The sequence below is a fragment of the Rana temporaria genome, chromosome 2 (assembly GCF_905171775.1).
Source record: "Rana temporaria chromosome 2, aRanTem1.1, whole genome shotgun sequence".
Lineage (NCBI taxonomy): Eukaryota > Metazoa > Chordata > Amphibia > Anura > Ranidae > Rana > Rana temporaria.
Window position 1 is genome coordinate 434,446,197 of NC_053490.1, and position 27,678 is coordinate 434,473,874.

At 44.5% G+C, this 27,678-nt stretch overlaps 1 protein-coding gene across 1 annotated transcript in view; it reads left to right on the plus strand.

The window, feature by feature from the left end:
* Window positions 1–1,939: 1,939 nt before the first annotated feature.
* The window catches only part of VTN (vitronectin), a 40,507-nt gene continuing 14,768 nt past the window's right edge, over window positions 1,940–27,678 (plus strand). Inside the window, exons 1-5 of the mRNA XM_040338353.1 lie at window positions 1,940–2,074; window positions 9,516–9,635; window positions 12,201–12,455; window positions 15,453–15,592; window positions 26,890–27,046. Of these exons, the coding sequence (XP_040194287.1) occupies window positions 2,008–2,074; window positions 9,516–9,635; window positions 12,201–12,455; window positions 15,453–15,592; window positions 26,890–27,046 (739 nt within the window). The 5' untranslated portion in view covers window positions 1,940–2,007. The remainder of the gene's footprint in view (window positions 2,075–9,515; window positions 9,636–12,200; window positions 12,456–15,452; window positions 15,593–26,889; window positions 27,047–27,678) is intronic.

Below are 27,678 nucleotides of genomic sequence, written 5' to 3' on the forward strand. Positions count from 1 at the left end.
ACCAGAGTATGGACCCAGATGGCCTCTTCTAATCCTCACCTAAGCCAAAGCCCTTGGGCTGGGTCTTTTCCCACAGCACTAGGACCCTGCTGTTCCAGGCCCCAGCCTTTTTATACACACCTCAGCCCCCTACTGGCCATTCTTCCTGCCATGGATTGGCTGAGGCTATATGAATATGCAAGTAAGGGTCCACCTCTTCCACCCAATAAATGCTGAAACCTACCAAAAATCAGGGCAATCAGTCGAGCCTGCAACCAGCAGAACCCAGAACAGAGAAAAACAATCAAACTTTGCTCCACCCGGTTACAGAGGAGCCAAAAACAAAATTAAAGGGGTTGTAAAGGAAAACATTTTTTTTCATAATAAGCATCCTTTACCTGCAGACATTCCTCTTTTCACTTCCTCATTGTTTGTTTTTGCTCAGAAGTTGCTCTATTTCTTCTCTGTTCTGTTCACTTCCTGCTTGTCTGATTGTTACTCACCACCGTGAAGGGAGGCTTTACTGCGGTGGTCAGTGACGTGCTCGCCCCCTCCTGGGAACTACATCTGTGCGGCAGGACGCTCTCTACGTGTTAGAGACTTCAAGGAGGTGTGAATTACTGGGCGTGCCGCAATGCATACTGGGAAATGTAGTTCTTACATGAACGAGCGATGCAAACCAGGAAGTGAATGAGAGAACAGAAACTAGAACACCGGAGGTGAGTTAGATGAAGGAATTTGATAGGTATTTACTCGTTTTTTAACAGAATCATTACACTGGTCTGTCTGTCTACCTTGCAGACATTGGGCCATATCCACCTACCTCAGCGCATCTTTCAGTCCGGCGTAGCGTATCTCTGATACACTACGCCGCCGTAACTTACAGCGTATTTTCTGTATCCTGAAAGAATTTGCGCTGTAAGTTACGGCGGCGTAGTGTAACTTTGTCGGTGTAAGGGCGCGCAATTCAAATGGATGAGATGGGGGCGTGTTTTATGTCAATACGTCTTGACCCGACGTAAATGATTTTTTTTTTTAATGGCGCCGTCCGCGGGGGTATCCCAGTGCGCATGCTCCAAATTAACCCGCAACAAGCCAATGCTTTCGACGTGAACGTAATTCTACGCGAAGCCCTATTCGCGAACGACTTACGCAAACGACGTAAAATTTTCAAAATTCGACGCGGGAACGACGACCATACTTAACATTGAGTACGCCTCATATAGCAGGGGTAACTTTACGTCGAAAAAAGCCTTATGGAAACTACGTACAAAAATGCGCCGGCCGGACGTACGTTTGTGGATTCGCGTATCTAGCTAATTTGCAAACTCAACGCGGAAATCGACGGAAACGCCACCTAGCGGCCGCCGAAAAATTGCAGCTTAGATCCGACGGCGTACTAAGACTTACGGATCTAGCCGAGATGTCGTCGTATCTTGTTTTGTGGATACAAAACAAAGATACGACGCGGGAAATTTAAAATTACGCCGGCGTATCAATATATACGCCGGCGTAATTCTTTTGTGGATCTGCCCCATTAAGTTTAGGCAAAAAAAAATTTCCTTTACAACTCCTTTAATCTCAACTGTTAGCAACCTAACTAGGAGGGTGATATATATGGGATGCTGACTTTTTTGTTTTCCTCCATAGACATAAACATATACAGTTAAATAAGCAATGCATCTGATTTTTAATGAAAGATATTTTGAATGGTTAATACATGCCCAGAGTCTGGCCAGCTTTGGAAACTGTGTTGGCCTAATTATCCCTGGCACCAAATGCCAAAGCGTAAACTGCAATGTATTAAGTGCCAACAAAAATACAATTCATTACAGAAGATTCGCTGACAGTGTTTCGTAACGGCCAGGATTCCAGTAAACCCCTGCCTGTGGAATTGGGGGAAGATCTTGTTATCTTTTCAGTCTTCGCAAACAGTGGTGTAACTTCAAGCAAACAAGGGGATAAACCAAAGGGTCAGAGACCAGCGAGCCACACAGTAGACTGAAACCTGCGTACTAGACAGCTGACATGAGAGCACTGCTGCTCCCAGCAATCCTGCTGCTGGGGGCAATTGATTCAGCCCTACCTGCTGAAGGTAAGTACCCATTGGGATTGATAGACTTATTGGGTTTATAGAATCTTTGTGGGTTAGTATAAAAAATATATATATATTTGTAAAGAGAAGGAAAGGTAGACAGCATTAAGTAATAAGTATTAATTAACACAGATTAAAGCGGGGGTTCATCCTAAATACCATGCGATCCAGCATACTAGCGTGAGCTACAGTATGCCTTTATTTAATTTTTTTTGCGCCGTACTCACAGTTTAATCCCGTAGTTACGTTTCAGACTCCCCGCGAGGAGTAGGCGTTCCTATGCAGAGGGGAACATGATTGACGGCCGGCTATGGCGCGTCACGCTTCCCGAAAATAGCCGAAATAGGACTTGGCTCTTCACGGCGCCTGCGCAGTCAGCTCCTAGTCTGTGCGCAGGCGTCGTATAGCGCCGTGAGGAGCCGAGTCCTTCTCCGGCTATTTTCGGGAAGCGTGACGCGCCATAGCCGGCCGTCAATCATGTTCCCCTCTGCATAGGATAGCCCATTCCCCGCCGGGAGTCTGAAACTTAACTAATGGATTAAACTGTGAGTACGGCGCAAAAAATAAAAATCAAGGCATACTGTAGCTCACGCTAGTATGCTGGATTTCATGGTAGAAACTTGTTTTTTAGGGTAAACCACTGCTTTAAGTAACACTTCATCTGTATAAGGTAGAATTCTTTAACATAATAGCTAAGTGGTTAGCCTCTTCCGCCTAGCAGCAATAGGGTTGTCAGTTCAAACCCCAATCATGGCACTACTTATGCCTCGTACACACAGTCGGACTTTTGACAGTCCGCCATGAGTCCATTGGAAGTCCAATGGAAAGAAAGAGAACAGGTTCTATATCTAAGGTCCGTCGGACTTCGAGACAAAAAAAGTCAGATGGAGGCTACACACGGCCGGGATTTTCCGAGGAAAAAAAGCCGGTCTGACTTTTTTCTCGGAAAGTCCAGCCGTGTGTATGAGGCATTAGCTGGAGTTTTCATATTCTCCCTGTGCCTGCGTGAGTTTCCTCCGGGTACTCCGGTTTCCTCCTACACTACAAAGACATGCTTGTAAGTTAGTTGGCTCCTGTCTAAATGTGTATGTGTATGTATGAATGTGAGTTGGGGACCTTGGATTGTAATAGGATAGTGAATGATGTGAATATACAATATATATGTAAAGTGTTGCTAAAATTGGCAGCACTAAGTAAGTACCTATAATAAATTATTCATATATTGAAGATCACAGTAATATGTGAGTGGGTGGTTCCTCTGATTATTCTAAATAGAAGATGAGCAAATGCAGTAAACCAATTCAGGCTGGGGTTCGGAATACAGACAAAACACAAACCCTTTATAGTAGGAATATATGAAAGATCACAAACCAGTAAGAGGGCTGTATGGATTACAGGGGATGTAGCTGTTGTTCAAAGACTTGATAAACTGAGAGCGCACATACAATTCTCCTTACTCAAAAGTATGTATCTATACAATTCTTATATTCTATACTGAAATCTATTCATCTGTACAACTCCCATCATCCTCACTGCAATCTATTTAGCTACATAGGGCCAGATTCTCATAGAATGCGCGTTGGCGTAGTGTAAGCCATTTACACCACGCCACCGCAACTTACTGGAGCAAGTGCCGTATTCTCCAAGCACTTGCTCCGTAATTTGCGGCAGCGTAGTGTAAATGGCCCGGCGTATGGCCGAGTAATTCAAAGGGGGCGGCTTGTATTCAAATTAAGCGCGTCCCCGCGCCGATCGAACTGCGCATGCGCCGGGCGGAAAAATAGCCCAGTGCGCATGCTCCAGCTCACGACGGTAAACGTCAATGACGCCGACGTGAGCGTCATTGACGTAAAGTCGTATTCGCGGACGACTTAGTAAAACGACGTAACCGACGGAAAAAGACGACGCTGACCCGACGCCATACTTAACATGGCATACGGCGGACTGGCGTAAGGTTACCCCTCATATAGCAGGGGTAACCTTACGCTTACGGAAACGACGTAAACAACGATTTCGTTCGGGAATCGGCGTATCAGGCTCATTTTCATAGTCAAATGAGAACTGAACGTAAACGCCACCTAGCGGCCAGCGTTGAATTACATCTAAGATCCGACGGTGTAAGTGACTTACACCTGTCGGATCTACGCCGTATCTATGCGAAAATGATTATAGGAATCATACGCATAGATACCCGGGGCCAAAAACAGAGATACGACGGTGTTTCCTGAGATACACCGTCGTATCTCTTCTGAGAATCTGGCCCATAGTGTTCTGTTGTTTCCGGGCTCTGAGTTCAGTCACCCATGGACTGTAACTTGTTCTCTCTGTAGGGTTCAATGGACCCTGGGTTATGTTTTCCCCTCTGCTCCAAACAGAAATGGCGCAAGAAAGCAAATAAACCTTCACTAACCCTAAAGCCAGGGCCTTTTTTCAGTGGGAACAGTTCCGGCAACGTCAGCACTGAATTATGTACTGGCAAGAGCTATTTGAGCATGCTTTAGGGTCTAGTGATTGTGGCTCCTGGAGGATCTATTGTCACTGGTGATTGTGGGGATGCAGTGTTTCTTGGGGAGGGGTCTACTGTTGCTGGGGGATCTATGTTGTGGGGGGAAGGGGCTCCATTGTTGCTGGCTGCTGAGGGATCTATTGTTGCTGGTATATGTATTGTTACTGGAGAGGATCTACTGTATTGGGGAGGTCTTTTGCTGCTGGCTGTCCATTGATGATGGATGCTGGAGAAATCTATTGTTGCTGAGGGGGAGTCTTTTGTTGATGGGGAAGATCTATTGTTGCTGGGGAATCACAAAAGATCCATGCTGTTCACAGGTGAGCTGGCTCCAACGGCATGATCTCCTCGCTGCAGGATGCCCGCCCAGCCGCAGCTAAAGCAATAATGAAGGAAAATCCGGATGGCTGCACACCAAACTGAGATTCAAATGCCTTTATTCGCATAACACCATGAAGAACATGAAGAGCACCACATGTGCAAGCAAGGGAGGAGCAGTACCTTCCTTGCTTGTACATGTAGTGCTCTTCATATTCTTCATGGGTTTTATGCGAATAAAAGGTATTTGGATCTCGGTTTGGTGTGCAGCCATCCGGATTTTCCTTTCATTATTGCTGGGGGGGGGGTCTATTCTCTGAGAAAAGAAAACCTTCTTAAAGCAATCGTTTACCTTCACTATGCTTCCAAAATAATTTCTAATATGTATGTGTACAGGATATACAGTATCTCACAAAAGTAAGTACACCCCTCACTTTTCATGTGACAACACTGAAGAAATTACATTTTGCTACAATGTAAAGTAGTGAGTGTACAGATATTTGGGGGGAACCCCACGTAATTTTTTTTTAAATTTGGGGTGGAGTTCCCCTTAATATCCATACCAGACCTGAAGGGCCTGGTAATTGAATTTGGGGGGACCCCCACGCATTTTTTTTTCTTTTATCAATGACTTTCAATGCATTTTCTCTGTATTGCCGGGAGCCGACAATTCATTATAGCCGCGAGTGGTTTTAACCACTTACCCCCCGGACCATATTGCTGCCCAAAGACCAGAGTACTTTTTGCGATTCGGGACTGCGTCGCTTTAACAGACAATTGCGCGGTCGTGCGACGTGGCTCCCAAACAAAATTGGCGTCCTTTTTTTCCCACAAATAGAGCTTTCTTTTGGTGGTATTTGATCACCTCTGCGTTTTTTATTTTTTGCGCTATAAACAAAAATAGAGCGACAATTTTGAAAAAAATTTATATTTTTTACTTTTTGCTGTAATAAATATCCCCCAAAAATATATAAAAAAAAAATTATTTTCTCAGTTTAGGCCGATACGTATTCTTCTACATATTTTTCGTAAAAAAAAATCGCAATAAGTGTTTATTGATTGGTTTGCGCAAAAGTTATAGCGTTTACAAAATAGGGGGTATTTTTATGTCATTTTTATTAATATATATTTTTTACTAGTAATGGCGGCGATCAGTGATTTTTTTTCGGTATTGCGACATTATGGCGGACACTTCGGACACTTTTGACACATTTTTGGGACCATTGGCATTTTTATAGCGATCAGTGCTATAAAAATGCATTGGATTACTATAAAAATGCCACTGGCAGTGAAGGGGTTAACACTAGGGGGCGGGGAAGGGGTTAAGTATGCCTGGGTGTGTTCTTACTGTGGGGGGGAGTGGCCTCACTAGGGGAAACACTGATCCTCTGTTCATACATTGTATGAACAGAAGATCAGCATTTCCCCCGCTGACAGCTCCCGGTCCCCGCTCTGTACCGAGCGATCGCGTGTGCCCGGCGGCGATCGCGCCCGCCGGGCACACGCACGGGAGTCGGGGGCGAGCGGGGGCGCGCGCCCCTAGTGGCGGCTGAGAGAGAGGACGTTATACTACGTGCTCTCGCCCAGCCGAGCCGACCTGCCGACGTAGAACGGTGGTGCGCGGTCGGCTAGTGGTTAAATGACTTTTTTTTCTTCAGAAATTACACTTTGTGCAGGGACAGTTGTAAGTATGGGAAACAAGCGCTACTTCACAGGCATACTATACACCCCCCCATGGTACGAAATTTAAAGGAATATTTCACTTTTATTGTTTCACTTTAAGCATTATTAAAATCACTGCTCCCGAAAAAAGGCAGTTTTTAAAACTTATTTTTGCATTGATACATGTCCCCTGGGGGAGGACCCAGGTCCCCAAACACTTTTTATGACAATAACTTGCATATAACTTGCATATACTTCTCCCATAGACTCGAACTCGAAGCTCAGCCCTATGTATGACAGGACAGTGATCACTGCTTCCAATTACAGGAAGCGGTGATCACTGTCCTGTCACTAGGAAGACTGGGGAAATGCTTGTTTACATCAGCATTTCCCCGTTCTTCCTCACCGTGACACGATTGCGGGTATTGTCCACGGACATCGAGCCTGTGGGACCCGCGATAGGAGTCACAGAGCTTGCGGCACACGTCCACAATGCCGCTTCTTAAAGGGGACGTGCTGCAGACGTGCCATGCTGCAGATGTATATCTGCGTGCGGCGGTCGGTAAGCGGTTAATCCCCACATTGTATTTCAGTCATATCTAGCCAGTCATATTTCATATTTCAGCCATATCTAGCCTACTCCTATCAACTCATGCAGACTATTGCAGACTATTGCTCCTCCTCTGCATCAACTCCTGCAGACTATTGCTCCCAGATCTTCTCTCCTCCTGCACAAAACTTCCACTGTAAACTATTAGTCTTCCTGTCCCATCATCTTCACTTTAGAAAAGAGATCACTCTGAATAATCCCAGATGCTGGCTGTATTTGCTGACTTGTTAACAGACCAGTGGTCTGCAGTACCCCTCCCCTACGGTCTGGTTGTTTAGCAGCTTGTTTTAGTTGGTGGACTACTGATCCCAGCTAGCCCAACTTGCACATCCTGAGCCCGCAGGCCGCACCGATTTCACACAAAACCCCACAGTCTCTCCTGTGGCTGTGTCACTGTGTCAGGCCCCGTACACACGACCGAGTTTCTCGGCAGAATTCAGCCAGAAACTCGATCGGAGCTGAATTCTGCCGAGAAACCCGGCCGTGTGTACACTTTCGGCCGAGGAAGCCGACGAGTTCTCTATTTCCTCATTGTTCAATGAGGAAAGTTGGCTCGCCGAGATCCTCGGCGGCTTCACACAGAACTTGACGAGCAAAACGATGAGTTTTGCCCGTCGAGTTCCTCGGACGTGTGTACGGGGCCTCACACTCCCCGATCTTCTCCCGCCCTGAGTCCATGATGGAGAACTTAACTGGACATGCGTTCCAAAAGCTTCTCCAGCCCCTCTGTTCCAGGACACCTCCTCCATGACCATGTAAGGATGAGGCTCCCTCCCAGTTCTCCGGGTTCCTCTGCCGAGGCGTGCACCCCCCAGATGGGGATGGCCCTTCTGCTGCTATCTAGCACTCCATTCTCCACGTCTCCCAGCCGACGACTCCCCTCCTCACATGATCTCCCTGTCACTCCAGTCCTCAGCCCTGCCCCTCTCTCTCCTCCCTGGAAGCAAGGGAGGTGCCCAAGAAGTGAAGCACCAGTGGTCAAATCCATTGCTACACCAACCACACCCTGCCCCAGATCAAAACAAGCAGGCCTAGCCTGAAGCATAGGCCTGCCTAAATTTACCTGCTCTGGCAGCTAACATACAAAAATCCTCCCTCTAGCACCTACCTATGGTAGAGGGTGCTACACTGGGGACAACTAAAAATGTTACATTTTCTTTTACTTTCACAATCATAATTGTAAACAGGACAAATAGAGGTGGTGGATCTCCCTAAAGGGGGCACAGACAGCAATAAAAACTGACAGGTGTTCTAATACAGCTCCACTCTATCTAAAACTTAGAAAAAAAAGTTTTGATTTACAATTTTGTGATGCGTATTCAGTATGCCCTGTGAATAGGCACTGCTTCTGTCACACATTTCACAGAGCCTGCCTTCTTAATTACAGAGGTGCTGAGAGGAGGGGTTTCAGGAGGCAGTATCCACACAGGAATCACTGCTTGCAGGCAGCGATGTACCATGGGATATGTAGTCCTTATATATTAAAAGTAAACAGCAGAGGAGAAGCTGCAAAGCATGCTAAGAATCCAGGAAGTGGTGGAATGAGATGGTCAGCAGATCGGCTGCACTCACAAAATAAAAGGAGATTTTTCCAGTAAACTTTTATTGGATTGTCAAAATAACTATTGTTTGTACTGCTTTTACAATGCAATGTTATAACAGGAAAGTGTGTGTTGTGACCATAGATTTACTTTAGGACATCTTTATTTGGAAAGCCTAACAATGATTTTGAAGGAAAGGGAGGACAAATACTTGGACCCCCTATTTCTTTTATAGAGACCAGACCCTTTGCCTCTCAGCCATGACTTGTTATTTTGGCAAGTATCTGGCTTCTTTAACCTTGTCAATGGCATTATCCAAGAGGGAGAACATTCTATTAATTTAAACCCTTTTCCTTCCCTCTCCTGTCCCACCCTTCTCTTTCTCCTCCAGCTATACTTCCTATTGTACTTCTCCCCTTTATTCCCTAATACTCCTTACTGTTACTCTTCTCTGTAGTGTATCTGTTATAAGGATTATCTTCCTGCATGTAAACTACATAAAACGCCTTAGAATTTGACTTTTATTACTGAATACCGACAGCACATAGCAGTGGCGACCCGTCCATTAGAGGCACCTAGACGCCGCCACATCTATCCACGGCCGCCACCGGCGGCCTAGTTGACCATTATCCCATGATGCTATTATATATAATTTTTTTCTTCCTGTTATGTGTCGCAGGGCTGAATTCAGTGAACTTTAAATAAAGATCTTAGAAAAAAAAAACTGTATTTGAAAGATATTTTTATAGCTACCTCTTCTCCTGTCTAGATGTTTTTCTCCATATATGTCCATTGCTTTTTCAGAGTCCTGTGTGGGACGATGTTTGGAGGGATTCAATGCCAAAATAAAATGCCAATGTGATGACTTATGTATTTACTACGGAAGTTGCTGCAGTGACTTCAATGTGGTTTGCGTGAAAAAAGGTAAGTGAATATGTTCGGATGCATTGCCGTTTTCTTTTAGTATACTGTTAGAAAGGTCTCCAGAATAGAGATGATAAAATACCTATGTACAGTAAAAAAGGAAACACAATCACAATTCCCTCCTTTGCAGCTATAAATCCGTCACTGTTCTGGAAATTTTTTGATTAGATTTTGGAGATTTTCTGTGAGAATTTGCACCTATTTAAAGCGGAGTTCCACCCAAAAATGGAACTTCCTCTTTAAAGGGGTTGTAAAGGTTTGTTCTTTAAGCTAGTGCATTGTTGGTTCACTTACCTTTTCCTTAGATTTCCCTTCTAATTGTTTTTTTTTTTCTTTGTCTGAATGTCTCACTTCCTGTTCCTCCTCAGTAAGCTGTTCTGGCTGACTAACCCCCAGCCAGAACAGCTCGGATGATGGGGGCAAGCTTACTGAGGAGGAACAGGAAGTGAGAAATTCAGACAAAGAAAAAAAACATTTAGAAGTGAAATCAAGGAAAAGGTAAGTGAACCAACAATGCACTAGCTTAAAGGAACCTATTTAGAAAAAATAAAAAAACAAACCTTTACAACCCCTTTAAGTACTGGTGACTCCCTGACATGCCACTTTTGGCATGCCATTTTTTTGGGGGGGGAGCAGGTGCCCAGTTTTGACAGGCACCCAGCTCCCACTTCCTCCCGTGGCGGAGTTCACCTCTCCCCCCTCCCTCCCTGCAATCTTCTGGGACATGTCACAGGGTTCTAAATAATTTTGAAGCAAAAAATACTGATTTTAAGTTGTAAGCAACAAGTGTCAGAAAAAGCCTTATGCCACATACACACGATCGGATTTTCCGTCGTAAAAACCTTGGATGGTTTTTACGACGGAATTCCACTCAAGCTTGGCTTGCATACACACGGTTACACAAAAGTTCTCTGAACTTTCGACCAACAAGAACGCGGTGACGTAAAACACTACGACGAGCCGAGAAAATTAAGTTCAATGCTTCCGAGCATTCGTTGAATTGTTTCCGAACATGCGTCGGAATTTTGCATGTCGGAATTACTACAGACGATCGGATTTTCCAATAGGAATTTTTTCCGTCTGAAAATTTAAGAACCAGCTCTCAATCTTTTGTTGGCGGAAATTTCGATAGCAAAAGTCCGATGGAGCATACACACGGTCGGAATTTCCGTGCAAAAGCTCACATCGAACTTTTTCTGTTGGAATTTCCGATCGTGTGTATGGGGCATAAGTCTTTAAGTGGTTAAATTGACCTCATTTACAGACTGAAGTTCAGTCCTTTGATCTAAAAGTGCTAAATGTTACAATGTTTCTCTTTATCTCGCCTGTGATGTTGTGATAAACTTGGCAGGCTGCCTGTTTATTTTATTTTTATTTTGGCTGTCGGCTTGAGCAGAGGACTCTCTGCACTGAATCGAGGAAATGCTGTTTTAAGATCGCAAGGGGGGTTGAATCACAATCTCGATTCTTTAACGATTAATCGTACAGCTCTACTATTTACTAATGCTAGCAGATTGAGGATTAAAAAGAATCACTGTTGATTGGGAGAGTGAAGTTACACTTTTTTTAGCATTTATTTCATATGATGTAATAAAAAATATAAAACAGAAAAGTAATCTCATTATATTTGGCAGTCTGAATTCCCTTTCTTGCATGGCCGTATTTGTGGTAAATGATAGTTTTATGCTGATTCTTAAGCTGGATACACACTATATAACTCTTGTTGTTCGATTTCCTTTAGATTTACTTTCAACTATGTAGTGCAAGGGCCTGCATGATTAAATGCAATTTTTTTGGTTTGACCTCATTGTAACAAAGCATCCCACACTCCACTTGAGTGCTTTTGTCATATACCACTTCCTCCCAGTCTGAATATAGATATCAGATATTTCAACCACTAACAAACACAAAACAAGACGATACTCGCTTGGTTGCTGAACATGGACTGTTTATTGAAAACACAGGTACACAGGTAATACTCTGAACAATCCCCCCCACCTTTGCATTCCGGGCGGGGTAGATTGTCCAATCAGCGGTGAGAGCTGTTGGAGGAATTCACCCCCACCAATCTCACAGCTAATCTACATACACATCCCATAATATCCAAAGACGACAGACACAATAGAACATTGGAATACAGCCACATCCCAAACGACCCAGCAAAGAGTACACAACAAAATGAGACAATATACAATATATATATATATATATATATATATATATATATATATATATATATATATATACACACACACACACAACATTTCAGTGTGGCTGTACAGTGAGTCCAATTAGTACAGATCAGACTGGATTTCTCAGTCACCCTGTGCCCCTATTAGAGACACAGGGTGACTTAGACATAGGAGGTACATGGGAAACTGAAACAAGGTCTTCCTAACCACCCCAAGGGATTCTGGGTTCCACGGACCCCCGCCCAACGTGACTCTATCACACTCACATTATATGGTTTTGGTAAATCTAAAGGGGAAAAAAAAATCGAAAGAAAATTCTATAGGGTGTATTCAGCTTTAATCTCACAATATGGTTTATACTTCTTTACAACAGAGACCCGAGGAGATGTGTTTACCTTCCCTGAAGATGAATTTGACAATTTTAATGACACCACAGACCCAAATCCCCTGACCCAAGAAACAACGCCAGTAGATAAACCTGGGGAAGCGGAAACCGTGACCGAGAGGCCAACAAAAGGGACAACGACGGTGGATCCTGTAACTGATGACATCCCTGAGGAGCTGTGCAGTGGCAAACCATTTGATGCCTTTACAAACTTAAAAAATGGCTCTATTTATGCTTTCCGAGGTATGAAGATAAAAAAAAATGTTGTGCCTTTGGAGGGAAAGGAGGGAGAGAAGTAGGATGAGCATCATTACTTGGAGAGCATCTGGTAAAAAGTCTCTACTGTATGTCTGCTACCTATTAGTTTCTCCATTTCTTGAAGCTTCACATAAGATGGTTGGAGTAGATGGGTGCCTCACAGACATTCTGTATGAGGTCACAGTGGTGGAGAAGTACTGCACTTATCTTGACATAGAAAAAGATTACTGATAATTGCATTGCATATTTCCACAGAGGAGACGCAGAATAAAAGATAAAGCAGGAAGGCCACAGTAAATAGTAAATCAGCTTCTAACTTCACCTGGTTCAATAAAGCTTTGACAATAAGCCCCCGTTCACATCGGAGCAATTTGACATGTCAAATCGCATGCCAAATTGCGGCCTATTGCGGGTAAGGGCACTGTCCCAATCAGTGCAACGCCAACTTTGGAGCTCCGCACCGATTTCCAAAAGTACAGTGGGGTAAAAAAAGTATTTAGTAAGCCACCAATTGTGCATGTTCTCCCACTTAAAAAGATGAGAGAGGCCTGTAATTGTCATCATAGGTATACCTCAACTATAGAGACAAAGGGGCAGATCCACATACATACACTGTGCCCGGCGCAGATGTCAAATAAGCTACGTCACTGTAACTTACTTTGAGTTGGTTTGAATCCTCAACGAATTTGCGCCGTAAGTTACGGCGGCGTAGTGTATCTCTCGCGGCGGAATTCAAATTGGGCGGGTAGGTGGCGTGTTTCATTTAAATGAAGTGCGTCCCCGCGCCGTCCGTAAAAACTCCCAGGGTGCATTGCTCCAAATGACGTTGCAAGGACGTCATTGTTTTCAACGTGAACGTAAATGGCGTCCAGCCCCATTCACGGACAACTTACGCAAACAACGTAAAATTTTCAAAATTAGACGCGGGAACGACGGCCATACTTAACATTGAGTGCGCCACCATATAGCAGCTTTAACTATACGCCGGAAAAAGCCGAACGGAAACGACGTAAAAAAATGCGACGGCCGGTCGTACGTTCGTGGATCGTCGAAAATAGCTAATTTGCATACTCGACGCGGATTATGACGGGAACGCCACCTAGCGGAAGCCGAAAAATTGCATCTAATATCCGACGGCGTGCGAAGACGTACGCCTGTCGGATCTAACACAGATGCCGTCGTATCTTGTTTTGTGGATACCAAAACAAAGATACGACGCAACAAATTTTAAATTACGCGGCGTATCAAGAGATACGCCGGCATAATTTCTTTGAGGATCTTCCCCAAAATGTGGAAACAAATCCAGACAATCACATTGTCTGATATGGAAAGAATTTATTTGCAAATTATGGTGGAAATTAAGTATTTGGTCAATATCAAAAGTTCATCTCAATACTTTGTTATATATCCTTTGTTGGCAATGACAGAGGTCAAACGTTTTAAGTAAGTCTTCACAAGGTTGTCACACACTGTTGCTGGTATGTTGGCCCATTCCTCCATGCAGATCTCCTCTAGAGCAGTGATGTTTTGGGGCTGTCGCTGGGCAACACAGACTTTCAACTCCCTTCAAAGGTTTTCTATGGGGTTGAGATCTGGAGACTGGCTAGCCGCGCCAGGACCTTGAAATGCTTCTTACGAAGCCACTCCTTCATTGCCCGGCCGGTGTGTTTGGGATCATTGTCATGCTGAAAGACCCAGCCACGTTTCGTCTTCAGTGCCCTTGCTGATGGGAGGAGGTTTTTTCACTCAAAATCTCACGATACATGGCCCCATTCATTCTTTCATGTACACGGATCAACCGTCCTGTTTCCTTTGCAGAGAAACAGCCCCAAAGCATGATGTTACCACCCCCATGCTTCACAGTAGGTATGGTGTTCTTTGGTTGCAACTCAGCATTCTCTCTCCTCCAAACACGACGAGTTGTTTTTCTACCAAACATTTCTACTTTGGTTTCAGCTGACCATATGACATTCTCCCAATCCTCTTCTGGATCATCCAAATGCTCTCTAGCAAACCTCAGATGGGCCAGACATGTACTGGCTTAAGCAGGGGAACACGTCTGCAGGATCTGAGTCCCTGGCGGCGTAGTGTGTTACTGATGGTAGCCTTTGTTACGTTGGTCCCAGCTCTCTGCAGGTCATTCACTAGGTCCCCCCGTGTGGTTCTGGGATTTTTGCTCACCGTTCTTGTGATCATTTTGACCCCACGGGGTGAGATCTTGCGTGGAGCCCCAGATCGAGGGAGATTATCAGTGGTCTTGTATGTCTTCCATTTTCTAATTATTGATCCCACAGTTGATTTATTCACACCAAGCTGCCTATTGCAGATTCAGTCTTCCCAGTCTGCTGCAGGTCTACAATTTTATTTCTGGTGTCCTTCGACAGCTCTTTGGTACAAGTTCAAACAGGTGCCATTAATACAGGTAATGAGTGGAGGACAGAGGAGCCTCTTAAAGAAGAAGATACAGGTCTGTGAGAGCCAAAAATCTTGCTTGTTTGTAGAGGACCAAATACTTATTTTCCACCATAATTTTCAAATAAATTCTTCCAAATCAGAAAATGTGATTGTCTGGACTTGTTTCCACATTTTATCTCTCATAGTTGAGGTATACCTATGATGACAATTACAGGCCTCTCTCTTTTTAAGTGGTAGAACTTGCACAATTGGTGGCTGACTAAATACTTTTTTGGCTCACTGTAGTTCCTGCACTACTTCTGGTGACTTCAGGGGCGATTTCAATGGACATCTGTGCATAAACCCGCACAGATGACTTTCAAATTGTCCCCGAAGTCAGACTTAAATGCGGGTTTTAAACCTGCCTTCAGTGTGAACAAGGGCTAAAACCTGGAATCTGATTGGTTATTATGTACAGCTGCGCCAGATTTTGCCCTCTCCAGTTTTAGTAAATCAACCCCATAGAAACAAATACTGTAGATGAGTGTGCGCTGAAATACATCTTTAATTCTTCATTATCTTCTTCAGGTGAATACTTTTATGAACTTGATGATAAGAAAGCACTTGATGGCTACCCAAAGCGAATCAAAGATGTGTGGGGCATAGAAGGTCCAATAGATGCTGCCATCACTCGCATGAACTGCGAAGGAAAGACCTACATTTTTAAGGTAAGAACAGTTAGTATATTATCCAAACCGGAGGTTCTCAACCTTTTTTTGGCCAAGGTAATCCCTATAGGGTGATCTCTCAGCTATAAGAAACAAAAGATACTGCATAATTTAAAGTGATATTAACCACTTAAGACCCGGACCAAAATGCAGGTAAGAGACCAGGCCCCTTTTTGCGATTCGACACTGCGTCGCTTTAACTGACAATTGCCCGGTCGTGCGACGTGGCTCCCAAACAAAATTGGCGTCCTTTTTTTCCCACAAATAGAGCTTTCTTTTGGTGGTATTTTATAACGTATGCGGTTTTTATTTTTTGCGCTATAAACAAAAATAGAGCGACAATTTTGAAAAAAAATGCAATATTTTTTACTTTTTGCTATAATAAATATCCCCCAAAAACATATATAAAAATGTTTTTTTTCCTCAGTTTAGGCCGATACGTATTCTTCTACCTATTTTTGGTAAAAAAAAACGCAATAAGCGTTTATCGATTGGTTTGCGCAAAATTTATAGCGTTTACAAAATAGGGGATAGTTTTATTGCATTTTTATTAATTTTTTTTTTTACTACTAATGGCGGCGATCAGCGATTTTTTTCGTGACTGCGACATAATGGCAGACACTTCGGACAATTTTGACACATTTTTGGGACCATTGTCATTTTCACAGCAAAAAATGCATTTAAAATGCATTGTTTATTGTGAAAATGACAGTTGCAGTTTGGGAGTTAACCACAAGGGGGCGCTGACGGGGTTATGTGTTCCCTGAAGTGTGTTTACAACTGTAGGGGGGTGTGGCTGTAGGTCTGACGTCATTGATTGTGTGTCCCTATATTAGGGAACACACAATCGATGACAGTGCCACAGTGAAGAACGGGGAAGCCGTGTTTACACGCGGCTCTCCCCGTTCTTCAGCTCCTGGGACCGATCGCGGGACTGTAGCGGCGATCGGGTCCGCGAGTCCAGCGGCCGAGGTCACGGAGCTTCGGACCGGGTCGTGGGAGCGTGCCGCGGGCGCGCGCCCGCGACCCACCACCGCTGGGCTTTATACAATCACGTGCAGGTACGTGTTTGTGCCCAGCGGTGCCATTCTGCCGACGTATATCGTTGTTAGGCGGTCCTTAAGTGGTTAAACACACTCTGTTTAATTTACATTGTGCTTTGTATTTCTGTATGTGGGTGATGGCACGGTAATTGCTTTAATAAAAAAATCGATATACAGCAGTCACGTGACCTAGCTCTTTCCCAGCCTGTCTGCAGGGAAACATAAGCAGGAGAAGCTTATAGTCCTCTGCTACTGTTCACATGTTCCAAAAAAATAAATAAATGCCTTTGGAATACAGAGCAAAATAAATAAATATCAATAAACTGTTTTAACCACTTCAGCCCTGGAAGGATTTACCCATTTCCTGACCAGGCCATTTTTTGTAATACGGCACTGTGACGCCTTAACTGGAAATTGCACGGTCATTCGATGTTGTACATAAACAAAATTTAGGTCCTTTTTCCCACAAATAGAGCTTTCTTTTGGTGGTATTTGATCACCTCTGCGGTTTTTATTTTTCGGGGTTCCTCGCCTCGTGGCCCTCCTGGCACGAGGTATGTGTGTGTGCGATTCCAGCCCTGGAACCAGTGCTTTAACTGGGCCGGAACGCGGCGGTACTCAGTACCGCCACTTCCAAAAATGGCCCTGGAGAGTACCAGCACCTCTCCGTGCGCCCAGTACGTGGGTTTCCCGTACCGGAACGCACTGGTGTATCGCACCGGGCGCAACATTGGGGGAGGGCACAAAATACCGGCGTCCGTGTCGCTTTCGCTGCCGTTTTTTTTTTTTTTTTCTTTGATGAAGTCGACTTCAATACAGTAGGCGGCAGCCATACAAAAGCCCTGTGATTGGCCGGACAGGGTCATGTGCGGCCGCACGCTGTGGAATTCTGGGACATGTAGTCATGATGTGAGGCTCGCATCATGAGTCATGATCCTAGCCTCGCATCATGACTACATGTCCCAGAATTCCACAGCGTACGGCCGCACATGACCCTGTTTGGCCAATCACAGGGCATTTGTGTTGCGAGCGCCCTGCAAATCATCGACGGAGGCGGAGCTGGTCACGTGTGGATGCGGCTGGTCGTGACCACTTGCTGGAGTCCCGCCTCTCGGCCTAGGGCGCTTTGTATTTCTGAGGTCTCTGTCACCATCACCACCTCCTCTATGTCAGGCAGCCCACACCCCCTTTGTCAGCCCACCCATCCTCTGTCAGCCCACCCATCCTCTGTCAGCCCACCCCCCTCTGTCAGCCCACCCCCCCTCTGTCAGCCCACCCCCCCCTCTGTCAGCCCACCCATCCTCTGTCAGCCCACCCATCCTCCCTCTGTCAGCCCACCCATCCTCCCTCTGTCAGCGCCCACCCCCCCCTCTGTCAGCGCCCACCCCCCCCTCTGTCAGCATCCACCCCCCCTCTGTCAGCATCCACCCCCCCTCTGTCAGCATCCACCCCCCCCTCTGTCAGCATCCACCCCCCTCTGTCAGCATCCACCCCCCCCTCTGTCAGCATCCACCCCCTCTCAGCCCACTCCTCCTCTGTCAGCCCACCCCCCCTCTGTCAGCACCCACCCCCTCTCAGCCCACTCCTCCTCTGTCAGCCCACCCCTCCTCTGTCAGCCCACCCCCCCTCTGTCAGCCCACCCCCCCTCTGTCAACCCACCCACCTCTCTGTCAACCCACCCACCTCTCTGTCAGCTCCCCTCTGTCAGCCCACCCCCCTCTGTCAGCCCCCATCCCCTCTCAGCCCACTCCTCTCTGTCAGTCCACACCTCCTCTGTCAGCCCACCCCCCTCTCTGTCAGTCCACTCCTCCTCTGTCAGCCCACCCCCCTCTCTGTCAGCCCACCCCTCCTCTATCAGCCCATCCTTCCTTTGTCAGCCCACCCCCTCTCTGTCAGCCACAGCAGGGAGCCAGGCTAGCCACCTGCAGCAGGGTGCATTGTGCCAGCCACCCACCGACCCACAGCAGGGAGCCAGGCCAGACACCCACCCACCCACAGCAGGGAGCACCGTGCAAGCCAGCCACTGACCCACAGCATGGAGCCAGACCAGCCACCCACAGCAGGGTGCACCGTGCAAGCCAGCCACTGACCCACAGCAGGGAGCCAGGCCAGACACCAACAGGTGCCAGCTAGCCACCCACAGGAACCAGCCACAGAGGATGTGGGAGCCAGCCACAGCTACAGCACCCACAGTTAAGGTAAGAGTAGCGCTACAATTTTATTTCTACTTTGTGAGAGGTTGGGCAGGGGTGAGAGTCATGGCACACAGAGGGGGTCCCATTAGACTCTGTTGTAGTCTCTAATGGGGCCTAGAGGGGACACTTTCTAATAGACTGTCCATGGGACACTGTTAGAAAAAGACCCCCCTCCAGGTCCCATTAGATTCTGCTGTTAAACATTTTTTTTTTTTAAGGTAGTACTTTGTACAAATTGAAGTGCAACATGCCTGTCTGCCTGATGCCATTGCCAAAAGCCCCCTCCTGCTGCGGCCTGCAATAATTTGATCAATAACAGAGCTTCATGATCTATACTCAGGGCTTTCAGCATGTAAGGGGTTAAATGATTAATCCAGTGTAATGCATCCTTCAGGGCTTTCAGCATGTAAGGGGTTAAATGATTGCAAGATTAATCATTTAATCCCTTACAGTAAGGGGTTAAATGATTAATCCTGCAATAATTTAACCCCTTACATGCTGAAAGCCCTGAAGGATGCATTACACTGGATTAATCATTTAACCCCCTACATGCTGAAAGCCCTGAGAGGGATACATTACATAGGATTAAGGATGAGCTCCAGAGTGTTCGCACAGTGCACGTGCAGAGCCCATTTTGTTCAATACCCTTTTGCACATTTTATTTATGTTCAGTAGCTCTTTCTACAGTAGCTCTTTTTCAGGGTACTTTCTAAGGGTATTTTCATGTTCAGTATTGGGGGGGGGGGGGGGGCCCGGGCGCCTAATAGAGTACCGGCACCTCTTTTGGCCCACTTAAAGCACTGCCTGGAACCACGTTGGTCCGAGGCTGCATCGCTGTTTAGTAAGCCCAGCTATGCTGGCTGGGGCCTATGATTCTGAAGGGGATCCCAAGCTGTCCGTCCAAGTGGAGGAAGCTGCTTAACGAAGGACCGTGGGAGGACCTGCCCTGGAGGAGACTAAGCAACGCAGGCTGATGTCTCGGGTTAGGCCTGGTGATTTTGTTAACGAGGGATCCACTACTCTTTGTCTTACAGTCCACCGGATCGGCTTAAAGGCTCTTTTGCTGTAAGACAGGAGGTTCGGGACTGAAATCCCGTGGCAGAGCTATCCATTTTGTGGTCTGTGGCAGAGACTGTTCTCATACTGTCTGTGCATCATTCCGGCTGCTAGGCCATGTGAGAGGGGTCTATCCGGGTGAGCAATGCCCACTCAGGAGTGAGTGGTGAATATTGGAACTTTAGATACTTTTTGTGCATTCTGTACCGCGTACCTGAACCTTCCTATTCCCTCTATACTCCCTACTTCCTTCACAAGTTTTATGCAGCAAAAATAAAACCTGACAGTTGAAGGTTTTACATCTTGTGTGGACATTGCAATTTTTACAGACTTTCTTCCCTGGACAACGAACATAGAGGTAACGTGCGAAACCCAAACTAAACCAGCAGCTCCTTCAGGGGTAGTGCTACACTTACCCTCTAATTCTCTATTCTCCAATTCACCATATTAAGGCCCGGATTCACAAAACACTTACGCCGACGTATCTCGAGATACGCCACGTAAGTGTAAATATGCGCCGTCGTATCTATGCACCGTGCCCACAGAACTAGATACGCCTGAAAATAGGCTTCTTCCGACCGACGTAACTTTCCTACACCGTCGTATCGTGGGCGCATATTTACGCTGGCCACAAGGGGCGCTCCCATTGATTTACGATTTGAATATGTAAATGAGGGAGATACGTCGATTCACGAAAGTAGTTGCGCCCGGCGCATAATATACGTGGTTTACGTAAGACTTACGTCCAGCGTAAAGTTATTCCCCATATAGGAGGTGCAAGTCATGTTAAGGTATGGACCAGGGAACACAGCCGTCGGATTTTACGTCGTTTACGTAGTACGTGAATAGGGCTAGGCGTAGGTTACGTTCACGTCGTAGGCAGTGATTCGACGTATCTTAGGCAGTTGTTTCGACGTGATTCTGAGCATGCACACTGAGATGCGTCCACGGGACAGCGCATGCGGCGTATATTATTCGTAACTTTATGACACTCAGTCCTTCATTTACATGGGGTCACGCCTCATTAGCATGGCTCACGCCCACTTCCACCTACACTGGCTTACGCAGAGGAAACCCAGCACAGTTTGGGAGGCGAGTGCTTTGTGAATACTGTGCTTGCCTCTCTGCGCTGGTTCGGCGTAGCGTAAAAAAGATACGCTACGCCGGCATAAATATGCGCCTATGTATGTGAATCCGGGCCTAAGTGTTTAGCAAAAAATTTTGGTTTTCACGGGCACAATGTAACAGGTTTCTGTGTTAAAATTGTAACCCCTCATAGCAATTTATGCCCCTACACAGTTGTATCTAATCAACAACATGACCAGTGAAAAGTCTGAAAATCACAGCAACACCTACAGGAATAGCAAACCGTCTATTGCTTATTTTATACTTGTGTTTTACATGTATCAGTAACAATGTATAAACTCATCTGTTCAGATTATTTGCTAACAAGAGGAAAAAAGCTACTGTATGTTGATAAGAACTTCATGTAACTGCCAGGCATTGAGAGGATAGATAATGTATAAAAGGCCCCCTAGAGGTTGTCAGGAGCATTTTCACTAATGCATGCAGCTGGCATGATGTGACTCCAGAGGTTTGCATTCACAGTGAGATGTGAAATAATCAATTATGAATATAAAATAGCTGTGCTAAAAGCTACATTTGAATACAGCTGCTTGCCAGTTGATGCAGATGCCAACCTTTGAATATAGACGAAAAATTTCTAATGAAAAAAAAAAAATCGGTGACAGCAAACTGCAAACACACAAAGCCAGCCTATCCTCAAGAAAGGGCGCAGTGAATGTAATAATAACCATTGTTTAGATTGTTTCATTATATTATAGTTTGACAAATCTCTTTAAGAATATAGCAGGATGTCATAAATGCTATCTTTTAATAGTACTATTAAAGTGTGCCCATTCCTTGTACAGTCATTTCTAAATGGTGATTTCAAAATGGTAAGTTTTATTACATGTACATGTCATTAGTTATGCTGCTTATCTAGTGCTTTAGAATACTCTATGCAGGGATATGCAATTAGCGGACCTTTAGCTGTTGCAGAACTACAAGTCCCATGAGGCATAGCAAGGCTCTGACAGCCACAAGCATGACACCCAGAGGCATGATGGGAATTGTAGTTTTGTAACAGCTGGAGGTTTGCTAATTGTATATCCCGCTCTATTTTAAACAATGTTTTGTAAGGGTTTACAGACATGCAAATTTACAGTATAACATTATAGCCATTCCGTGTGCAATGATGCCAAATGGATTTCACAAACATGGAGGATGTATGCATATACCTAAGAATAATAATAACACAGGACAGGTGAAACTCGAAAAATTTGAATATCGTGCAAAAGTTCATTTATTTCACCAATGCAACATAAAAGGTGAAACTAATACATGAGATAGACTCATTACATGCAAAGCAAGATAGTTCAAGCCGTGATTTGTCAGAATTGTGATGATTATGGCTTACAGCTCATGAAAACCCCAAATCCACAATCTCAGAAAATTTGAATATTACATGCAATCAATAAAACAAGGATTGTACATAGAACAATATCGGACCTCTGAAAAGTATAAGCGTGCATATGTACGCAGTACTTGGTTTGGGCCCCTTTTGCAGCAATTACTGCCTAAATGCGGCGTGGCATGGAAGCTCTCAGCCTGTGGCACTGCAGAGGTGTTATGGAAGACCAGGATGCTTCAATAGCGGCTTTCAGCTCTTCTGCATTGTTCGGTCTCATGTCTCTCCTCTTTCTCGTAGCAATGCGCCATAGATTCTCTATAGGGTTCAGGTCAGGCAAGTTTGCTCGCCAATCAAGCACAGTAATCCCACGGTCATTGAACCAGGTTTTGGTGCTTTTGGCAGTGTGGGCAGGTGCCAAGTCCTGCTGGAAAATTAAGTTAGCATCCCCATATAGCTTATCTGTGGAAGGAAGCATGAAGTGCTCCAAAATCTCCTGGTAAATGGCTGAGTTTACCTTGGACTTAATGAAGCACAGTGGACCAACACCAGCAGGTGACATGGCTCCCCAAATCAACAGAGACTGTGTAAACTTCACACTGGACTTCAAGCATCTTGCAGTGTGTGCCTCTCCATTCTTCCTCCATACTCTGGGTCCTTGGTTTCCAAATGAGATGTAACATTTTCAGAAAAGAGGACTTTGGACCACTGAGCAACAGACCAGGTCTGTTTTTCTTTAGCCCAGTTAAGAAGCTTCTGACGTTGTTGTTCAGGAGTGGCTTGACAAGAGGAATACGACATTTGAAGCCCATGTCCAGGATCCGTCTGTGTGTGGTGGCTCTTGATGCTCTGACTCCAGCCTCAGTCCACTCCTTGTGAAAGTCCCCAACACTTTTGAATGGCCTCTTCCTGACAATCCTCCCCAGGCTGCGCTCATCCCTGCTGCTTGTGCACCTTTTTCTTCCACACTTTTCCCTTCCACATAACTTTCTATTAATGTGCTTTGATACAGCACTTTGGGAACATCCAACTTATTTTGCAATTACCTTTTTGAGGCTTTCCCTCCTTATGGAGGGTGTCAATGATGGTTTTCTGCACAACTGTCATGTCAGCAGTCTTTCCTATGATTGTGATTCCTACTGAACCAGACTGAGAGACCATTTAAAGACTCAGGAACCCTTTGCAGGTGTTATGGCTTAATTAGCTGATTAGAGTGGGACGCTTTAAACCTAGAATATGGCACCTTTTCACAATATTCAAATTTTCTGAGATTGTGGATTTGGGGTTTTCATGAGCTGTAAGCCATAATCATCACAGTTATGACAATCACGGCTTGAACTATCTTGCTTTGCATGTAATGAGTCTATCTCGTGTATTAGTTTCACCTTTTAAGTTGCATTAGTGAAATAAACAAACTTTTGCACAATATTCAAATTTTTCGAGTTTCACCTGTAGACATCAATATATAAGCTTAAGTAATATGGCACTTTAGCACACATCTAATCAAAAGTGATTCTCCATTTGCATTATCTGTGTGTGCAATCTCTTTATATGTGCTCTGCCTACATGTGTTGCATATGATCTGTCTTTTGTATGTGCTCTACCTGTTGTGTATGTCCTCTCTGTGTGTGTGTGTGTGTGTGTGTGTGTGTGTGTGTGTGTGTGTCCAATGATGCATGCTCTGTGCTTTGTTGTTGTGCTACAGTATCTCACAAAAGGGAGTACACCCCTTACATTTTTGTAAATATTTTATTATATCTTTTCATGTGACAACACTGAAGAAATTACACTTTTCTACAATGTAAAGTAGTGAGTGTATAGCTTGTATAACGGTGTAAATTTGCTGTCCCCTCAAAATAACTCAACACACAGCCATTAATGTCTAAACCACAAGTACACCCCTAAGTGAATAATTTCTAAATTGGGCCCAAAGTGTCAATATTTTGTGTGGCCACCATTATTTCTCAGCACTGCCTTAACCCTCTTGGGCATGGAGTTCACCAGAGCTTCACAGGTTGCCACTGGAGTCCTCTTCCACTCCTCCATGACGACATCACGGAGCTGGTGGATGTTAGAGACCTTAGAACGGGATACTTTAAACACAAGTACCATATTTATCGCGGTATAACGCGCTCCCGCGTATACCGCGCACCCCTAAAGTTGCCCGAATCCTGTGGAAAAAAAGTTTTTTTTGTACTTACAGTTTTGGTGTCTTGCGCGGCGTCCATCGGCGGCCTCGCCTGGTTCCGGCGTCCGCATGCGGCTTCGGGTGTCCTCTACGTCGGGTCCGGGGTCCGTCTGCGGGCTTCGGGTGTCCTTTTCGTCGGGTCCGGCGTCCTTCTGCGGCGTCCTCGCGTCCTCCCTGCTCGTTTCCCGCGCCGAGTTTGAATACTGTGCCGACATATACAGAGCGCAGTACACTCGTGTATTGTCGGGCAGGCTCGGCAACTCTCCTGTACGTCCAGGACGTGAGCGCGGAAGGAGCCGAGACTGGCCGACTATACCCGAGTGTACTGCGCTCGGTATATGTCGGCGCAGTATTCAAACTCGGCGCGGGAAAGCAGGTATTGGCGTATACCCAAAAGAAGGGTTGTTGCCCCGACAGGGAGACCAAAAGGTGGTGACCCCTGGGACAACCAAGAGGCTACTAAGGCAGTGACGGACAATCTGTGTAGTAAAAAATTAAGTTTAATAAATAATTATAAGTTACATAGTATATGATACTCATGGGACAATGATACAAGTATAACACTATAAGAGCTGAGATAGCTATAGTAATAACCTATATGAGTTGACCGGCCAAAAAACATGCACGTATGAGGCTAATTCATATAGCGTGCAACAAACAGCACAAAAAAGACACAAACAATAACAAACATACAGGACAAAAATGACTGTGGCAGTCCGGACGCCAGATGGGAAACTTTTGCTGTCAATTCTAATCGGAAATCCGATATGGTGTGTATGGCGGATAGCCTAGTGTACAAATGGAGAGAATTGGCAGCAAGAGTACCCCTGCAGTGGATAACTTAAATACACAGATCTGAATTAGATAGAGGTCTTGATCTTGCATATATGAACCTGATGGCAAGATCAGTGAAGGTTCACATATGTAGTAAGGTTTGGGCTTGCACTTAGAATGAGTCTATAAATTGAAAAAAAGTTTTGAAAAAATTAAAGATGATAAAAGTTTGTCTAGGCTGCCCTGCCTACAGGATGGGTGTATAGTGCTGTTCCTATTTAGGATTTCAAAGATTCCGGTGTGTGAAGCGGTTAGATGCAGGATTTGATGAAGGGGTTTTATATGCTACCACTACAGTTCTGTGTTATAGACTTCCATATTTCAGCATAGTATGTGGAAACAGGATAATGAAACGATCTTACCAACAGAGTTCACTAGTTCACTTACCAACAGAGTTCACATATTCTTGATATGAGCCTGTTGTACCATGTATTGGCGTATACCGCGCACCCACGATTTTGCCCTGATTTTCAGGGCAAAAAAGTGCGCGGTATACGCCGATACATGGTACAACAGGCTCATATCAAGAATATGATGTGTTGGGGTAACATATTATTTAACCGGTTAAATAATATGGCCAGGTAAAGAGTTCTGCTTTTTATCTGGCCATACATTATACAATTTTCTTATTCAATTTCTTTTTGATTTAGGTTCAACTATGTAGTACAAGGACCTGTCTGATTGCATACAAATTTAAAGTGTTTTGGTTTAAACTCATATTATATGGTTTTGGTAAATCTAGGAAAATAAAGAAAATTGTACAAGAAAGTTGTATAATGTAGAGTCAGCCTAAAACAGCACAAGTTAGAGCAATTATTGTACCGCAGCTCAAGGCAGGGAGCAGAGCAAGTAATAATTAGCTATGACTACCTACATGTACATACAGTATATATGTAGTACGTCTCCCCAATAAGACATAGATGACAAAAAACTGACAGGGGTTATAGCCCTCCCTTACTCTATCCCTGCCTTTAGTTCTACTTTAAGCTCTGCCAACAGTACCAATTAAGCCCTACCCAATTATAATAGCCAAGCCCCATCACTGCCTCACTGAAATTGGATCTATCAGCCTCTCAGCATTGGCTCTCATATTAAAATAAGAGCTCTTACTCTAATCCATGCTACCTTTTGCCAATAAATAGAAAAAAGATCATGCAAGGCCTATATATTTCCAATAATAGGCCTTTTAAATGGGTCCCTGTAGTGGTAGAAATTTGAAAGCTGTCTATCTGACTTGTTTTCGGATGTGTCATCTTGATCCTGGATCATTGCCTAGTGAGCCACTGACATGGAAAAAGCATGCAGCCAGTGAAATCTGAAGTCTAAACTTCAGTGTATTAATTCAATGACGTAGTTCTGTCCTCATCCCTTTTTTTTTTTTTTTTTTTTTACACACAGTAATAAGCTGCAGGTACCTGGCAAACTATCATACTCTGTAGACAATCTCATTTTGTTGGGTTTTATGTTACATTCCTGAACCACATCCTCATACCTTTCTCTTGATGCTGTAGGGTACTCAGTATTGGCGATTTTCAGATGGCGTTTTGGACTCGGACTATCCTCGGGACATTGATGTCGGATTTAAGAACATACCAAATGATATAGATGCTGCTTTTGCCTTGCCTGCCAATAACTACCAAGGCAAGGAGAGAGCATATTTCTTTAAAGGTACATTTGATTTTTTTAACTTGTAAAAGGATGTTTTGTTACAAAAGTTAATACAATAATATTATTCATGCACCTACTGAATAACTTATAGAAAACAAAACCTTTTTATTGACTATAGTATTTATCCTTCTTATTAGTCGCATATACTGAAAGATATAGGATTTTGTTGAAAATGAAGAAAACTTATGATACAGCATGATTGTGAATTGTATACCTGTATGCTAATTATTAGTTTTAATAAGTCAAAGTGAATATGCATTCTGATGAAAGCATGGCATACCTATGGTTTGTATTTGTGGATGATATGCCGCATAATGTTCATACAACTATGTTGCTTTATTGCAAAGTACAACACTACCATCTAGTGGCTAAATACCATTCTGCTCTTTTCTTGGGATTGCACATTTACTATTTTGCATATACGTATATACACAGTACAGACCAAAAGTTTGGACACACCTTCTCATTCAAAGAGTTTTCTTTATTTTCATGACTATGAAAATTGTAGATTCACACTGAAGGCATCAAAACTATGAATTAACACATGTGGAATTATACATAACAAAAAAGTGTGAAACAACTGAAAATATATTTCATATTCTAGGTTCTTCCACCTTTTGCAGCAGACACAT